Source organism: Semicossyphus pulcher, unplaced genomic scaffold (genome assembly GCF_022749685.1).
Source record: "Semicossyphus pulcher isolate SPU_LCO1_2020_fin unplaced genomic scaffold, fSemPul1.0.p SCAF_13, whole genome shotgun sequence".
NCBI lineage: Eukaryota > Metazoa > Chordata > Actinopteri > Labriformes > Labridae > Semicossyphus > Semicossyphus pulcher.
This window is the reverse complement of record NW_027211637.1, coordinates 26,120,833-26,137,147: the sequence shown is the minus strand read 5'-3', so window position 1 is coordinate 26,137,147 and position 16,315 is coordinate 26,120,833. Positions and strand designations below refer to the sequence as shown.

Sequence of the window (16,315 nt, the reverse complement as noted above, 5' to 3'; positions counted from 1 at the left end):
GTGTTTGTGTGCGTGTGTGTGGCCTGCTTCCTCTGTTGCACCACACTGAGAAAAGCCCTTTTTCCACGCTGTTATGAATGACATTCTGGGGCAGTGAACACATCGTAAGGGAGCGTCTTTGTGTTTAAAAAAATTTGAAAAACAAACTGGTGAAAAGTACAATGCTGGTGTGGGATCCTGGAGAAAACCTGCAAAAAAAAATAGGCTGCTGAGTGATGGCAGTCAAAATGTACTATACAGTTTCTTTAAAGACCTTACATAGGAATTTAGGAGGTAGACTCCTTAATAGGAACACCATACAATTGTGCAATACTTTAACAAAACTAAATACTACCCTTCAAATTGAATTATGTGCTTTAAATGATCTAACATTATTACAATGTGGCTTGACAAGTAACCCCTATTATCCTCATTATCTCCCCCTGCAATGTGTGTTTACTGTGCTTGAATATATCATGGTCACTTATTTGCCGTGAAATGTAGTGTAGTAATAGACGTAGTAATATGCAAAAGAGACGCAAAAAATTAAGATAAAAAAGATCAACTAGGATCTGACTAATTGATCCGCTTTAAGGCAGGACCAACATAACAGATGGCCTTATTTCATATTACATTGTGTTTTTGGTCCAAATTAGGAAAGACATTTTTTATTACATTAGACCAAACCAGTTCACTCATTTAACCTGGAAGTAGCCACAGGTATTTTTGTCAGATAAGTTGAGATAAAAATATGCTTTAACCATAACACGACAGGATTCCTTGAATAAATATGCTATTAATAGAAAACAAACGTCTAATCCACGTTGACTTCCTGTTTATATCAGATTTTTCCATGCGATCAGCAAAACGTACAGCACTAAAACAAAGAAACGCTTGTGTTGCGTTGTGTAATTTAATAGTGACTGTGCATGCTGGCAGTGTGTCAGCCTGTTCTTGCTTAAATAAAAAGATATATTCAGTTTTATCGGGCTTAATTTAGCTGTGTGTCTGCGTGTGTGTGTGAAGGGAGGACAATGCTGCGGTTCTTTACTGTGCGCACGTCAACGGAATCCCGTAGTGCGTCATCAAATGTCTATTCTCTCGAACGCGCCTCGTGATTGGCTGGAAGATGGAAATCTCCCCGCCCACCGACCAGCCTTGTATGGAAACCTTTTCCTGACGTAATGGGTAGAATAGAGCCCATAGTATAAATGTCTTGTAGAGCCGTGAACGGAGGGACTGCTGCTCAGCTGGGCAGCGTAGAGAGTGAATGGTTGTTCGTGGAGTACAGGCAGTTCAAAACACCTGAAGAGGAGAGCGAACAGGTAAGAAATATTTACGGTTTTTAATATGCGGAAATTCCTTTATTTTAATATAGCCATTTACAATCATGTATAACTTTAAATACTTCAAATATTTGATTTACTGAGCAGAAAGCGTTTCAAGTTTGCAAAAATGTGTTTCTTTTTGTTTCTCAATTACATCTTTAGCAATTTAAGGTTAAGTTTTATCATAACATGTTTAAAGTTAAAGTGCATCTGAGAGATATCCCCTGCATTTTGCATGTGTAACATGTGCCTCATATATAGTGCATGTTGGCACTGTTCCCCTGTCTGAAAGTGAACCCTACTTACTGTACCCTCCAGGCGTGTGCAGCTGATCATATTAACTACATACTACACACAGTGTACTGTATATGGCATATGAGAAGATGATTTAAATCTGTAGTCATACAGTCTGTCTAGGTTTCTCATAAAATCAAGGATGCTTATTTATTTCTATGCAGTTTAAATTGCCTGAGGTGAGGCTTCGTTAAAAACTGGGCACCACACCCCCAGGGAAGCCTTCAAAGTCTGTGTGAATATTGGTATAATTGGTTTATAGTTTAAAGTTGGATATAAATGTTAGTCAACTGACATTAAAAAGACCTGATCTTGAAGCTTGAGTTACCACACAGCAAACCTGGGCTGCTATAATGTATTTAGCGCATGAATAGTGTGAACCCTGCAAAAAATTAAAATGGTGAAAACAAGGGGCAAACCACTCATTTCTGCCCCTTAGCATGGCCAGTTAACCATAGCTTGAAGGTTATGGAAATGTAAAAAACCTAAAACTCTGCTTTCTTAGTGCTAACCATTTCGATTACGTCTTTTCCAGTCTTGCAGCCATGACTTGCATCCATCCACACGGATCTCAGCCCTATGAGAACAACCTCGGCAGTTTAGAGCATCAAAGCACGGACTTTATCTCCAAGCTGGCTGTCGATATGAGCAGCCCACGGGACCACTTCCCCGCTCCGCCCCTGCCAAGCATCAGCTCCCTGGTGGACTCTCATGCGGGCGACTTTGACGCGTACTCTTGCCAGTTCACTGCGGCTCCTGCCCACGTCACTCCATCTTTAAGCCAGGAGAACCCCTTCAAGTTGGACGACCTCCAAGTTTTTGGTTGCTACCCTGGAGCGTTCACTCTGAGTTACCCTGACGAGGCCGGATCTCCTGTTGGGTCGGATTACTTTGGCAGCCCCGCATCCGCCTCCTCCCCCCCAACCCCTGGGTTCCAGGGTCAGCACACGTCCACCTGGGACTCAGCCTTCGGGCCGTACTCTCCCAGCCCAGGATACTGGGCGACGGAAGAGACCTCAGCTCCACATGCGCCATCTTTCTTCACTTTTGGGTCCTCGTCTGTGGAGGATATGTCTCATTTGGGTCAACCACAGGATCCTTTCACTTTGACCCACCCTCACTCATCTGCACTGACCTTCCCCACCTTGGTGATGGAGCAAGCACGAAGACTTGAAGGCACCGACCACCTGGGTGACGGAAGCCTATCACCCAAGTTAAAAAGTCCAGGTGGGAATGAGGGCTGCTGTGCTGTGTGTGGGGACAACGCATCCTGTCAGCACTACGGGGTCCGCACCTGTGAGGGATGCAAAGGGTTTTTCAAGGTAATAAGACATGCGCATGTTTGATCTGTCTCTAGACAAAGTTAAAAGAAAATATGTGATTGAACAGAATGTTTTCTATGAGAGTAATTGTTCTTTTTATCTCACAGCGCACAGTACAAAAGAATTCCAAGTATGTCTGCCTCGCCAACAAGGACTGTCCTGTGGACAAGAGGAGGCGGAATCGATGCCAGTTCTGCCGTTTCCAGAAGTGTCTCACTGTAGGCATGGTGAGGGAAGGTGAGTTCAAACCAACATGAGTGAAGGTAGCACCAGGATGGTAAACATGAACTGAAAGTAACAGCTGGTGTCACCATGTTTCAGTTGTGAGAACAGACAGCCTGAAAGGACGAAGAGGCCGCCTGCCGTCAAAGCCGAAAGTCGTCCAGGATGTGACGACCACTGTGTCTCCTGTGAGCATGATCGCTTCACTTGTGAGGGCCCACATCGACTCAAACCCCGGCGTTGGGAAAGTGGATTACTCCAAGGTAAAAACACAAAAAACAAAACCATCCTGTTTGCAATTCTTTGGGAATATTTGATCATTAACTTCAACTTTTCTGCTGTCTTCAATTTCAGTACGAAGAGACAGAAGTCAGACCGAACCAGAAGGAGGATGCTAGTGACATCAAACAGTTTTACGACTTGCTCACAGCCTCCATGGAGGTCATTAGGAAGTGGGCGAGGAGCATCCCGGGGTTCTCTGAGTTCTGCGCAGAAGATCAGGAGCTGCTGCTCGAGTCTGCTTTCGTAGAACTCTTCATCCTGCGCCTTGCATATCGGTGAGTTCCTAAAAAATCCTTTTGATCAGTAAACATGAATTTCATCATGTTTATCCCAAAAGTTTCATGTAATAATCCTGTTGTTTTTCCTTTTGAAGTTCCAACCCTGAAACAGAGAAGCTCATCTTCTGCAATGGAGCCGTGCTCCACAAGACGCAGTGTGTGCGAGGCTTTGGAGACTGGATCGACTCCATCTTGGAGTTTTCTCAAAGCCTCCATCGCATGAAGCTGGATGTTTCCTCCTTCTCCTGTCTCACAGCCCTCGTCATAATCACTGGTAAGAGCCTGAATCAGCCTTTAACACTATTAAACAATCTTTTCCCCACAATTTAAATCAGAATCAGTTACTTCATGAAGGACAACAGCTTGCACATGGAATCAGGTTTCACTGGTGCAGACAATGTCGGGCTGTTACATAACACAGGATTGACAGCACAAGTGTATGACAAAATGTAGCACGACCTTATGTATAGCACTGAGAAGATGCTATCTATCACAGCACACTAAACTTAGCCACAATGCATGGCGAGGGGATATATTTACATTTAAGACCCAGGGATTTCTCCATCCTAGCAACATTTTCATTACAGATAACAGTACAGCGAGCTTAGAATGACCATGACCTGGAGGACTGAGAACCCTCACAGACGTTTGTGTAAAGACTTTTCAAACACAAACCAGAGCTCCTTAAAGCAGATTCAAATCAAACGTGCAAAGGAAAAATAACTGGATTAAAAACATGAGGAATCCTGTTAAAAGGATTTGTTGCTGCAGGGTTTTAAAGTTTGAAGTCTCCTTTATGAATGTGTGTTACATAATGTGGAAATATTGAAGCTTAGTGCTCACTCTGATTATTTTATCCTGCAGACAGACACGGTCTAAAGGAGCCAGGACGTGTGGAGGACTTGCAGAACCAGCTCATCACCTGCCTTAAAGATCACGTCTCTGGCTGCGGCTCCGACTCAGTGCGGCCAAATTATTTGTCCAGACTTCTTGGGAAGCTGCCCGAGCTCAGGACTCTTTGCACTCAAGGCCTCCAGCGCATCTTTTACCTGAAATTAGAAGATCTCGTTCCTCCACCCCCTATTGTGGAAAAAATCTTCATGGATACTCTTCCGTTTTGAGTGTGTTTGCGATATAAACTGTGATGTAAAACGTGGAGTTCACGTAAAAGCCAAAGACAACAGACTGAGCACTCATTCCTCAGGTAGAATTAAGTGCAAGGAGCTCAGCGGAACAGGGAAATGGAATGAGTGGAAAAACTTGTAAAAAGCAACGTGTGCGGATTCATCACAAAGTTCTCATCCTAGTTTGTGTTCCCAGGATATTGTGTACTCTGCAGATGGAATAAGACCGTCCAGCTCATGGACCAAAAGATGAGTGTTTACATAAAACAAGGTGACATGAATGCAAACACTTCTGAAGAAGGAAGGAGGATGCACTTTCCATACAGCTACAGGTTGAAAAGGAAAATAATATCTGTGCCATCGTTGTTATGAATGTAATGAAAATGTAATGAGCAATGTTTTGTTGTGGTTTGGATGGCTGTAAAATTGCACACAAAAATGTCCAACAAAGCATTATACTTTTGTGTAAGAGTTCGGTGTAAACTTCAGGTGCTTCGACCTGTTCAAGCAAATTATTTCTATTATTTTCAGCACTGAAAGAATCATTTTGCAATATATTGATTGCTACTTTATGTATTTGGTGATAACAAAGTAGGTCAAACCTACAGAATTATTCAGAACTATCATTCATGTATCATGAACAGACATCGAGCAGCTAAAATACTGTGTATCAGCCAGTACAGTCTTATACACTGGTCTTGTATGTGAATTGTTTTTGGTGTTTTGCCACATGAACTGTATTCTGCAATCCAGGGAAAATGTAATTTTCTTTTTGGACCTGTTATTTTTACATACTAAGAAGTTCTACTTTACTGCAGCTAAACATGAAATAAAAGTGAAAACTGCATATTACAACTGTTTGTTACCTTAACTCAGGTTATGTAGAGATATATACTGAACTAGAAGGGCACAAGGAGAGCGAAGACTTCACTAAGGCCTAGTTTGTGAGCTGAGTCTGGATCTGCTTGATAATTAGCCGTAGCCTTTGCTTCAACTTCATCCGAAGTTTCATGAAAATTGGCCTCAAGTCTGTCAAACAGACAGCTGAATAAACAGCACCACAAATGTAACCCCTTTGATAAAGGTAGTAAAATTGTTACCTGTGGTTGAGTTTGACTTATTTTGAAAGATGTGTCCCTACTTCTGCTTGGGCAGCAAATTTAAAAAGCAGTCAAAACTAAATGAACAATATTTCTTTAAATGATGTGATTGAGTCTTCAGTTTATTCTCCCATTGTACGGCGGTGCTGAGTAACCTGCTGTGCCAGCAGCCTGTAAGCCTGAGTCAAGTGTCCCTCCTTCTTCTGGCCAAACATCCGAACATACAGCTGATACATATAACCCTGTTCACCTCCCTCCCAGTTATGTGCTGGTCTCTTTTTAGAAGCCAGTGGAATTTCCAGTCCGGTCTCAAATGGCCCAGACTACTACATCATTGTATAGTGCCACATGCTCACATGCATGTGTCAGAACATACTGCTTGAAGTGAATGTTGTGGAAAAACTGTTACGTGTCAGCAGGGCAATAAAATACTATAAATAGATGATATAGACTACTCAGATACACCTGTTAATGCCACGTAGACCTCTGTGGTCCACTAGAATGGACCAAAAGAGGCAAAATAAGCAGGAGGAGTAAATATAGGTGAGAGACAGGCAGGCGTAAATGACCTGATGGTGACATGAGATCAAAGGACACATCACCAATAAGGTTCCGAGAAGCCATTGTGATGGGGACATGACGGTGTGAACGTCATGGCAATCCGTTCCATAGATGTTGGCACCAGGGTTGGTATGATAACTACCTCATGGTATCATGGTATACAGGTAGCGTCAAGTAGTACCTCCAGCATATGGAAGAGATGTCCAAACTCACTGCTGCTTCTGGAAAGCCTGCACCACCCAAGCCACCACGACTCAAAAGAGGAAAATAATCGTCTTCCTTCGGGCCCGCTTTCGTACACTCATAAGGCTTTCTGCATTGCCCGCAATCCCTTTGTTAGCCTAGCTGAGCTATAAGAGCCAACCATAACTGTATTTATTGCCATTTGTGAAAGAAATACTTAAAGGGCCAGTTCGCTGATTTTCAACCTCAGTCCTATCATGCTATCAGGGGGAGCTAATGCCATTACGGGAGAAAAAAAAAGCAATATCGCTCTGTGCCTTTGGAGGACGCTATCCGCTTCTCCAATGGGCCCTGGAAAACTTCCGCCAGACTACGTAAAACGCGTCATCCGGCGGACAGCAGGGAGCTTGCTAAACTACACTTCCTCAATCTAGGACGCCCGCCTCCGATGTCATGTCTCGTTCAAAATCATCAGGTTTGATTTGATTTGAGTTTTGATTTCCTTTCAGAGGGAGGGGCGCATTGCACCTGGGTGTTGTAGGAATTTCGAATGGGCTAAACCACAAGCTGTTTTTACAACAGCTATGGTGCCAATTTCAAATATTATTGCTTCTATCGATTACAGAGAACACCGGCTTTTCCAGGGGCGAATCGCTCCTTTAATAGCAGTTAAATCGGCGGCCCATGTACAGAGGCAACAGTCCTCGATGCGGCAGCCTGGCACCTCCCACCCTCGACCTTTGCTGCCTGCCATCCCAAACTCTCTCTTCCTGTTTCCGACACTATCCACAGTCCTTTCTGTAAATAAAAAATAAAAATAAACAAGTTAATAGTTAATCTGCTGCAACAGGAGGGGCGAGAAAGTGTGATAGAGGGAGAAGCAGAAATATCCCAATCACTTTTTCCCCATCTAACATTTCCGCATCTGCATATTTGACAGCTATTAAGTATCAAATAATTGTAGGACAGAAGTGTTAAAGAAATATTTGAGGTCTGGTCTGGAGGATGGTGTTTCCAACACAGACGCCATCAACCAGAGAGCAATAACAACTTTATTTTCTAACTGAAATGTTCAGGTCGATGAATATTTAAGAAATGTTGTTCGTGTTAATGCAAAAAAGAGAAAAAAATTGGGGATTTTTTTCCCTGAATATTTATGATCAGTATATTTTCACACTCTCAAATCTCGATATCAGCCTTAAAATCCAGAATCAGTCCGGCTCTTCTCCTGCGTCTGGCATCTGGAGTTGTGATGTAACTTAATACAAAACTTGGAGGACTCGATAACCTTGCACATGTAGGACTTATGCAACAAGAGTAGTTGGATGAAGTCGGCTTCACTCTGGTTACAGGACATACTGTATATGGGTGATGATACAGAATTACGATAGAGTGGGCAGGGCAGATCTTTTACGATCGAGGCATCGTGTCTCAGTGGAAACTGGGGCAAGCGAGACAAACTTGGAAGAGGCTCGTCTCCGAGTACCAAATGCCAGTGATAATAGAGGATCACAAGCTTCAGACAGAGTTACAGGATCAGAGGGCAGCTCCAGAGCACAAGCTGTCCATGGCACAATGTGCAGGGGCTCTAATGTCTGCGAGAATATGAGAATGTCACATTTATTTGAGATCGACAGAGAGGCCTTGGCTTCTCTTGCAGATGATGAGCCCAGGAGGTGTGTCTGAAACTCGTTTGCCCCCCCAGCCGGTGTGACTGTCATTTATTTCATAAGAGTCATTCCTCGATGAGATGAGAACATCGTGTGATTTAACCTCTCCTACGGGTTCAAATGAAGCAACATCTTAAAATGTGTCAACTTTCTTCGAGGGACCTGAATTCATACAGAAACATTATTTCAGGTTTAGAAGTAAGGCAGCATTGTGAGGGGTCAATAGTTCACTTAAACCCTAACGAATTATGCATAAATAGGTCAAAGTTTAGGTCAAAATCTTTAGTTTGATATATCACATTTCAAAAGCTATTTTAAATTAGCGCAAAAGGGTCAAAAGTTTTGGAAAAACATAAAAACCGAACACCAAATATCCCATTACTCATCTGTAGCTCTCTGACTTAGCAATTGTTTGTTATTTTACATTAAAAATATCTACATATATTTCAGATTTTATTTTTTAAATATATTTTACAAAGAGTACTCAACAGTGTACGGAGCCCCTAAAGTCCCAAAAGGTGAAATTTGTTCGCACAAGATAATTATCTTGCGCGCACAAGATAAAAATGTTCACCTTTTGGGACTTTAGGGGCTCCGTAGATGACCTTTTTGCAGGGAGGAGAAATTTATTCTGCCATGTTTCAAACAATGGTGAAAACATATTAACTGATACTGATACTGCTTTTTACAGAGCTCATGAAGTCCCAAAAGTTGAAAAAAATAAAGTTATTATCTTGTGCGCACAATATAAAATGTTTCACCTTTTGGGACTTCAGGGGCTCCGTAACTGCTAGCAGTAGTGCTATTAACTAACTGCTAGCATGCTAAAAATAATAATGCTAACAATAATGCTGATTTTAAGTATCACGTTCAGCATGTTTATCTTATTAGTTTGGAATGTTAGCATGCTAATATTTGCTAATTGTAAACATAAAGTACAGCTAAGGCTGATGGGAGAGTAATCAGTTCTGTCAGTAATTGGTCGTAAACTAGTGTATAGAACTTCATCTTTAAGGGAGGAAGAATGGTTGAAGCAAAGTTTGTGTCCTATAGCTTCGAGACATCAACCATAAATATTAGCCTTGTGGTGGCCCTAGCTGAAAACTCATCAAAGTCACAATGATCCATCCTCTAGAAACCATGAACGCTTGTATTAAATTTCATGGCAAACTATCTTATAGTTGTTTAGAAATATCAGTGGTGGACAAAGGGGCCAAGGTTAGCGCTAGCAAGGCTTAAATAATCACATGTAAAGGCCCGAGCATTGTATTCCTGCCTTATCTAAAGACTGTGACCCATCAGAACGGGAGTGATCTGTGCAGGATTCCTTACTTAAAAATAATGTGGATTTGCCATATTTAGAAATGCACTTCAAAGAAGCCATTATTGTGTAAAAAGGGGAAGTTTTGCCTTGTGGTGACTATATGCAGTTTTTTTGCTCCAGTAGACTTTCAGTCCTTCACACACTGACAGTCTTACACACATGCCTGTACTGGGCACTCAGTCTGGCACAGGACGTCCCGAGGCTATCCAGTTTCATTTTTTATTGCTGGTTGATAGGAGGGCCAAGATGAATGTAGCATTCGATTTATTGCCATAAATGGGGAAAATGGTTTTAATCAATTACATATTACAGCTACAACAACACTATTTAAGTGGAAAGTGGTTTGGTTTAGACGGTTTAGGGAATAAGAGTACAACAACAGCTGCATCCTCAATCTGGATCTGTTACTTTGAATGAGACTGACGTTCAATTAACATGACTAGTATGTTGTGTGATGCCCCTGTGGTGTCATCATGGAGTGTCTTTAGGTGTGTCTCTGGATCTAAGTTTACCTTTTGCTGTGTTTGCATTTTACAGCACCTATCCGCACACACATCCTCCACTCATGCACATCACACACCACTGACTTTACAGATTCCCACATCTTATATTGTAGATTAATCTGATTAAAATAAAGCATCATTTAAAAGTTTAACATGGTGTTGTCTCCCTCTTTGTTGTGACTTCCTGAGCTCGGTCATGACAATTGCAAGAAGTTTTGAGGTCCTTAAACTTTACTCGAGCGTTTCAATTTAATGCAACTTGATACTTAACACATGTCCGGATCAAATAATGTTCTGTTAACTAATTAAACTTTCAAAGGTTTCATAACAAGACATCATATCGGCTGATGAGGGATGATTAAAAAAAGAACTGCACCTTAAAAAGCGACAACATTTAAAGGCAGACAGACCATTTGGTATATGAGTAAATAAATATTAAATATGTTTATCTGGCCTCGTGTCTCTTTTTTATCTTCTCATAAAATCTTTCCATGTCTTATGTAAATCATTATTCAATGGAAATAAACTTGCCTTTAACTGAATGTACAAAGTAAATGATCTGGTCTTCTACTACTGGACACTTATAAAACATAAAGCACCTCCCTTATGTCTCTAAACTGATTAGCACCAGAGTCCAGCAGCTAAATACAGCTTCATTTCTGACCATTTTTCCATGCCGTGATCGGTATTTTTAGATCAGGAAATCAACTTCTGGAATGGATATTTAAGAGGTAAAACATGAATAGTATTTAGAGAACGAAGAACTTTTAAAGAGCTGTTTATAAATCAGTATAAGTGCAGATTTCTTGTCACAGATTGAGTCATTATCAGCGGCAGTTCCCTTCTTGTTCGACACACAATGACAAGGAGGGGTGAGCTCTCTGTGAGCACCAATAAACAGGATGGTCTTGTGATTTAAAGGGGATTATGTGACACTTAAATCTACTCACTGACGAGTTCAAAAGTTAAAACCTAACCTGAGCCTCTCCATGTCGCTCAATAAACGCTCTCTATCGGCAAGAACAGACATACAGATCGTTTAAGAGGAGGCTGCGGTTCCTCGATACAAACGAGGGGTCCTGTATAGACAGGGGGTCCTGCACGTACTCTGCTCTGAGGAGTCATATCTCATCCTTACAGATGGTGACAGGGCAGCACAGAGCCTGTCTGGACACTTCCAATAATAGCCACAACTAAAATAGACAGTCATCACATGAAATCAATAATGCCACTTAGATATGACAGAGTGCACTGGCTGACCGCCCACACGTTGGCATTCTCCTGGAAGATTGAGCTCCCTTATAGCTTTAACCGGTTTTTCCTCAACATTAAAACACTAATATCAGATGCCAAATAATAGTACTTTATACATTAAAATGACTTCACTAAAATGTTTAATAACCAGAGATGCTATTTAAATAAGATGATCAAATCAAAGGAATTATGTTACGAAAGTACAGGGAATCATGCAGAGATAGATTATGTCATGGGTCGTGTGACTGCTTAAGCAAGAAATTGACAAGTGCTGCCACCCAGTGGCCGTGCAGTACCAGTGCACTTAGGAAAAGTATCTTGAAGATGGACTTGCTTGTGTATATTTGTATTGTGCAGCATCTTTATCAGGTGTTTTTACATTTTTTTATTATTGACTGCCACATTTATATCTCGAGATGTTTTTGTATGTTTCTCTCGATGACATTCACAATAGTTACTGTCTGAGGTCAAGCCTTTTTTCACTCGCACACAGTAATTACCAGACTGTTTTGACATTTATCAGTTTCTCTTCCTTTCAGTGTAAAAAAAAAGTAATAGGTCATACGAGTTAAATTAAGCTCTCCCACAAACTTTATAGTTTTTGTCAGCATATACACCATGTTCATGCAGCATCCCGTCGTATAGACCAGGGGTACCCAAACTTTTCCATGCCAAGGCCCCCCAAACAGCATTAGCTTCTGGCCAGGGACCCCGGAACCCACAGACAATGCTACAAAATATGCTCCTTTGGTCTATTTGTTGTCATAAACCTGTTTTGCGCTAGCTAGCTACACGCTAGCTTGAGGAGCAGAGCAGCTTGAGGAGCAGAGCAGCTTGAGGAGCAGAGCAGCTTGATAACAACCGCCAGGTCTACGCAGATGATGTCGTTATGACGTCGTCATGCTGAAATTTGCAGCTGAATTTGAGAATCTGAGATTACGGCAGTTTACATGTTGTACAGTTCAGGACAAATGGTTATTAAAATAAAATAAAAAAATTTTTTCTTCCCTCCAATTTTCTGGGGCCCCCCTTGTGCCCCCTGGCGGCCCCCACTTTGAAAACCACTGGTATAGACTACACTGTGTGCCTTTGTCAAAATACAAAACATTTTCTGTAAACTCCAAAATAAAACTTTGGTCAAGCAAGCTCAATAGATTTCATCTTAATAAAAGTGACTTTTATTATTACAGCTTTATTTGCAATAAACACCTTAAATATAACCATCAAACAATATTGACATTTTTTACTGCAACATGAGAGGGTGTATGCAAGACAATACAGAAAATAAACAGGAGGCACCAGTTTGAATTTGCCACTTTACTTTGCATTAAGCTTTCCTTTTTGGACTTGCTACATCAGATAACTAAACAGCTCTGCAACCCATGTTCAATCAGTGAAAATGTAGAAACACCTGTGCAAATTAAAAACTTCAGTTTAAAGGCTTAAGAACAAACGGTTAAAAGAAATACAAACAACATGCCCACATTATTTTGAGCAAGCACAATCTATGGCTAAGTTTGCTACCAAGGGAGGACACTGGGTGTTCTTGAAGTCTGATTAAGATTGTTGGTGGGCCTCATCTCCGGCCTGCAGAGAAACAAGACAAAGAAAGTTAGAGAACAAGTGGAACTCATTTGTGCAGAGTTTAAGAGCTGAAGCAGCCAGGCAGAGCAGTGGACAACTTACTGTTGATCAAAGGGTCTTTTTACACCCCACACGAATGGAGCAGCATTATCATCCGCCTCTGCAAGACAAAACATCTGTTACCTTTACAGAAAAACAATAGGTTTAAAGTATCAGTCAGTTCAGTTTCGTCTCTTTGGCAGCACCTATAGTGATGAATGGTAATTGTGGGAGCACACTTCCCAGATATCAAGACAGTGTTGAATTTGTGATGTCTACAGTTGGCTCCAGTTTAACGGTGTGGATACATACACATAATATAAATTTATTATGTTATAATCATGCATTTAAAGAAATCCGTGATAGATTAAGTAAATAAACCTTGTGGGGTGTTGGTTTGGTTGGAAAGAGTCCTCAATTAGCCTCCAGCGAGGCCGGGGAGACTCAAGTGAAGACAAATTGGTCGTCTGCAGTGCAGTCTGTTCGCACTGTAACTCTTGATTTTCCTCGCTGACGGTCGCTTTCCTTTTTGGATTGTTTGCCTTCATCTGAGCGTCAAATTTGTTTATTTTTCTTTGGATTTTCACTTATTTTTGAAGGTGTATTTGTAGTCATCCATCTGTAGTAAACAGTGATCTACTGTGGCTGAACAAACAGAAAAGATCGATGACTACAGTCGCTTAGCTCCGCCTCCCCTCTGTCAGACCAACCACTGCTGGGTGATGGAAAACTCGTCACTAACTGGGCGCTGCTTGTGATTTTTTCTGCAAAATTCGCCACAGACACCCAGTCTGTAATACTATATACACCGCAAATGCAAAGGCTTTCATGAGGGGGCGATCACTACTGTGTTACCTCATTCGGCGATAGACAGTGACTTAACAGACATTTATTTAAATGAAAATCTTCGAGATTATTACTTTAAAGTCTGGGTCAAAGTACAATGGAGGGGAGAAAAAGAATCTTTCTTACTGAGAGTTACATGAGCAGATCAATTTCACTCTGCGGTTTATATGCAGCAGGAGATTTAGTTTAGCTCAGCAGAAATACTAGATAAATATTCTAACTACCTCTAGAGTTCACAAATTAACAAGTTAAATCTTGTTTTGTTTTTTTATCTACACAAAAAAATGTAAGCATAAAAATGTCAAGTTATGGTTCTTAATACCTTGGTCCCAATCTTCAGTCATGTTAGGGTTCGCCGAACTGTTTAGAGGGACCTGCCATTGAGTATATCCATTTGCACTTACACCTGTAAACACAGCATAATTAAACACTGCAACGACAACAAGTGCTTCCATTTTTTTCTGAGCGAAGAGATAGAATATGAAGTTCTTACCGTCTTCAGGGTCCACAGTTATCCTGTCCTCGCAGGTTTCAGTGTGGTACGTCAGCTCGTGCTTGGGGACCAGGTGGCGAGCGTTAAAAGGGCAGGTTTTTAGCTCGCTGGCCAGTTTCGGATGATTCTACATCAGTGAGGGATAATTTAAGGACGTGAAAGGAACGGACTGAAAACTCAGCAGAGGGTAGTCTTGCATCCTCAGCACCCTCCACATTACTCACCGACTCAAACTACAACATGGCATGACTAACGTTCAGGGTGCAGGCAAAAATATGGAGTAGTTTACAGCCGAGACTGGCATCAAGAAAGAAAACAAAGAATGTTGATCCCTTAACTGCCTGTGTGGCCACATGAAATGTACTGTAGTGACAATCTTTAAAGTGCCGGCCCAAACAGGTATAAACAAGTAGAATTAAAGTTCCAACATTGTCAGTTGGTGCCAGAAACATATACCCCCTTTTCTTGATGGGGATATTAGGTTTTTTTTACATCGCAAGTGCAAGTGCATTTTTTGGGCTGCGCCGTTAACAGAGGTAGAGGGCTTGGTGGTTCATCACTGCAGCCATCAGCATTGGATAATTGCATCCTTAAATCAGCACAATCATGAAATTCACATGAAGTTTTTACAGTTCAGTTTTTGTTCAAAATGTTACACACAGGTGTTGATTCACCTGATCATTTGAATTCTGTTGTGCTTTTTAATTGTGTTGTCTTACACTAAGACGTCTGTCATTTATCCTCTTTTTACTGTCATCATGTAGACAAAATAAGTAGTCAAAGTAAAATTTCACCTTCAGTCTAATTAATGTTAACAAATACGTTTTCCCCCAAACCAACAAGTGTTAATGGCACTGAAGTGCTCGACTCACCTTCCTGCATTTTATGAGATGGTACGGGAAGCGGCAGGCCCGGATCAGGTGGTTCTTGTCAAAAGGGCACTGCAGAAGTTTGTCCGGGTCGCAGTTTCCCTTTTCATCTTAAAAGTCAGAGAGAAATGCATTAATAAATCTCACTATTAACATATTTTAAAACAGAACAAATATACATTTTGTTAGTATTACCAAAGTCCTCAGCAATCTGTGTTCTCTCAGATGTAGAGATATTGCATGGATCAGTGGTGGTTCCAAATCTGATGTTGGTCGCCATCTCTAGCTGAGACACTGTCTGGTCAGCTGGAAAGGTCAAAGATATGTTATTTAAATGTAGCCTGAAGGCAAAAATAAACTTCAGACAAAAACAGGAACAAAAAAAATACTGATGGGTTGCTAGATGCACTCAATGCTGCATTCAAATGCTGCAGAGGCATGGCAACCAACCAGATCATTAATCATTAGGTTCTTTCCATCTCTGGTGCCAACACATCACCTGAAACTTTGTTTTCTTATGTTGATTTATATTGATTATAATGCCAATTTTGCAATTAAGCCGCACTTAATATCTTTTTACATTGTTACAATTTCATTTGGCAGATGCTTTTGTCTAGAGCGACGTGCATCTGAAAGTTAGTAGAACAGTAGAACACGGCAAGTCCCCAGGTTTGGTTGAACTCTGAAAACAATACTTTTTCTATACATTTCTGGTATAATTTCAAGCTAATTACGTGTGGCAAAAGACAGACATGCTATAATTACCAAGTTGGCCCGCAGCCAAGCTAAAACTCGCCTAGCTAGCTAATGAACACGTTTAATTTGGATTACCTCAGGAATTAAATATCTGAAATACTCAAGTCTTGACTTTATGACATTTTCTAAGAGTGCTTTAAATACAGTCTGTGAAAAGTGAGGTTTACCTGGAAAAATAACTTTGTACACGTTTCTTTGTTGTTCGCTCCCAGCTTTAACCAGCGAAGGAATTGAGAAATTCGGCTAATTTCGACGCCCCGCCCCACGCTTGATTTTATAGGCTCGCGTGAAATCACATGACTTC

The 16,315-nt window shown here is 41.1% G+C and overlaps 2 protein-coding genes across 2 annotated transcripts; one reads left to right on the top strand and one right to left on the bottom strand.

Moving 5' to 3' along the window:
- The first annotated feature begins 1,216 nt into the window (after positions 1-1,216).
- nr4a1 (nuclear receptor subfamily 4, group A, member 1) lies at positions 1,217-5,676 on the top strand. Its single transcript, XM_069660519.1, has 7 exons — positions 1,217-1,304; positions 2,137-2,923; positions 3,031-3,160; positions 3,245-3,408; positions 3,500-3,702; positions 3,801-3,979; positions 4,570-5,676. The coding sequence occupies exons 2-7, from the start codon at positions 2,147-2,149 to the stop codon at positions 4,824-4,826; spliced, it is 1,710 nt and encodes a 569-aa protein (XP_069516620.1). The 5' UTR covers positions 1,217-1,304; positions 2,137-2,146; the 3' UTR covers positions 4,827-5,676.
- A 7,268-nt stretch (positions 5,677-12,944) lies between these two features.
- Positions 12,945-15,535, bottom strand: gtsf1 (gametocyte specific factor 1). The gene is made up of 6 exons (XM_069659653.1): positions 15,451-15,535; positions 15,259-15,365; positions 14,387-14,513; positions 14,216-14,299; positions 13,111-13,168; positions 12,945-13,011 (listed from the first exon to the last, which is right to left on the bottom strand). Exons 1-6 carry the CDS (start codon positions 15,533-15,535, stop codon positions 12,945-12,947), a joined length of 528 nt encoding a protein of 175 aa, XP_069515754.1.
- Between the last annotated feature and the right edge of the window lie 780 nt (positions 15,536-16,315).

What these genes read in the sequence shown, in the direction of transcription:
- nr4a1 (XM_069660519.1), top strand. Translation starts at nt 2,147, where the DNA reads ATGACTTGCATCCATCCACACGGATCTCAGCCCTATGAGAACAACCTC. An exon ending in GGAAAGTGGATTACTCCAAG is followed by an intron (nt 3,409 to 3,499) that starts GTAAAAACACAA and finishes CTTCAATTTCAG; the next exon opens with TACGAAGAGACAGAAGTCAG. An exon ending in ATCCTGCGCCTTGCATATCG is followed by an intron (nt 3,703 to 3,800) that starts GTGAGTTCCTAA and finishes TTCCTTTTGAAG; the next exon opens with TTCCAACCCTGAAACAGAGA.
- gtsf1 (XM_069659653.1), bottom strand. Translation starts at nt 15,535, where the DNA reads ATGGCGACCAACATCAGATTTGGAACCACCACTGATCCATGCAATATC. An exon ending in ATCTCATAAAATGCAGGAAG is followed by an intron (nt 14,514 to 15,258) that starts GTGAGTCGAGCA and finishes TCACTGATGTAG; the next exon opens with AATCATCCGAAACTGGCCAG. An exon ending in GACTGAAGATTGGGACCAAG is followed by an intron (nt 13,169 to 14,215) that starts GTATTAAGAACC and finishes TTTGTCTTGCAG; the next exon opens with AGGCGGATGATAATGCTGCT.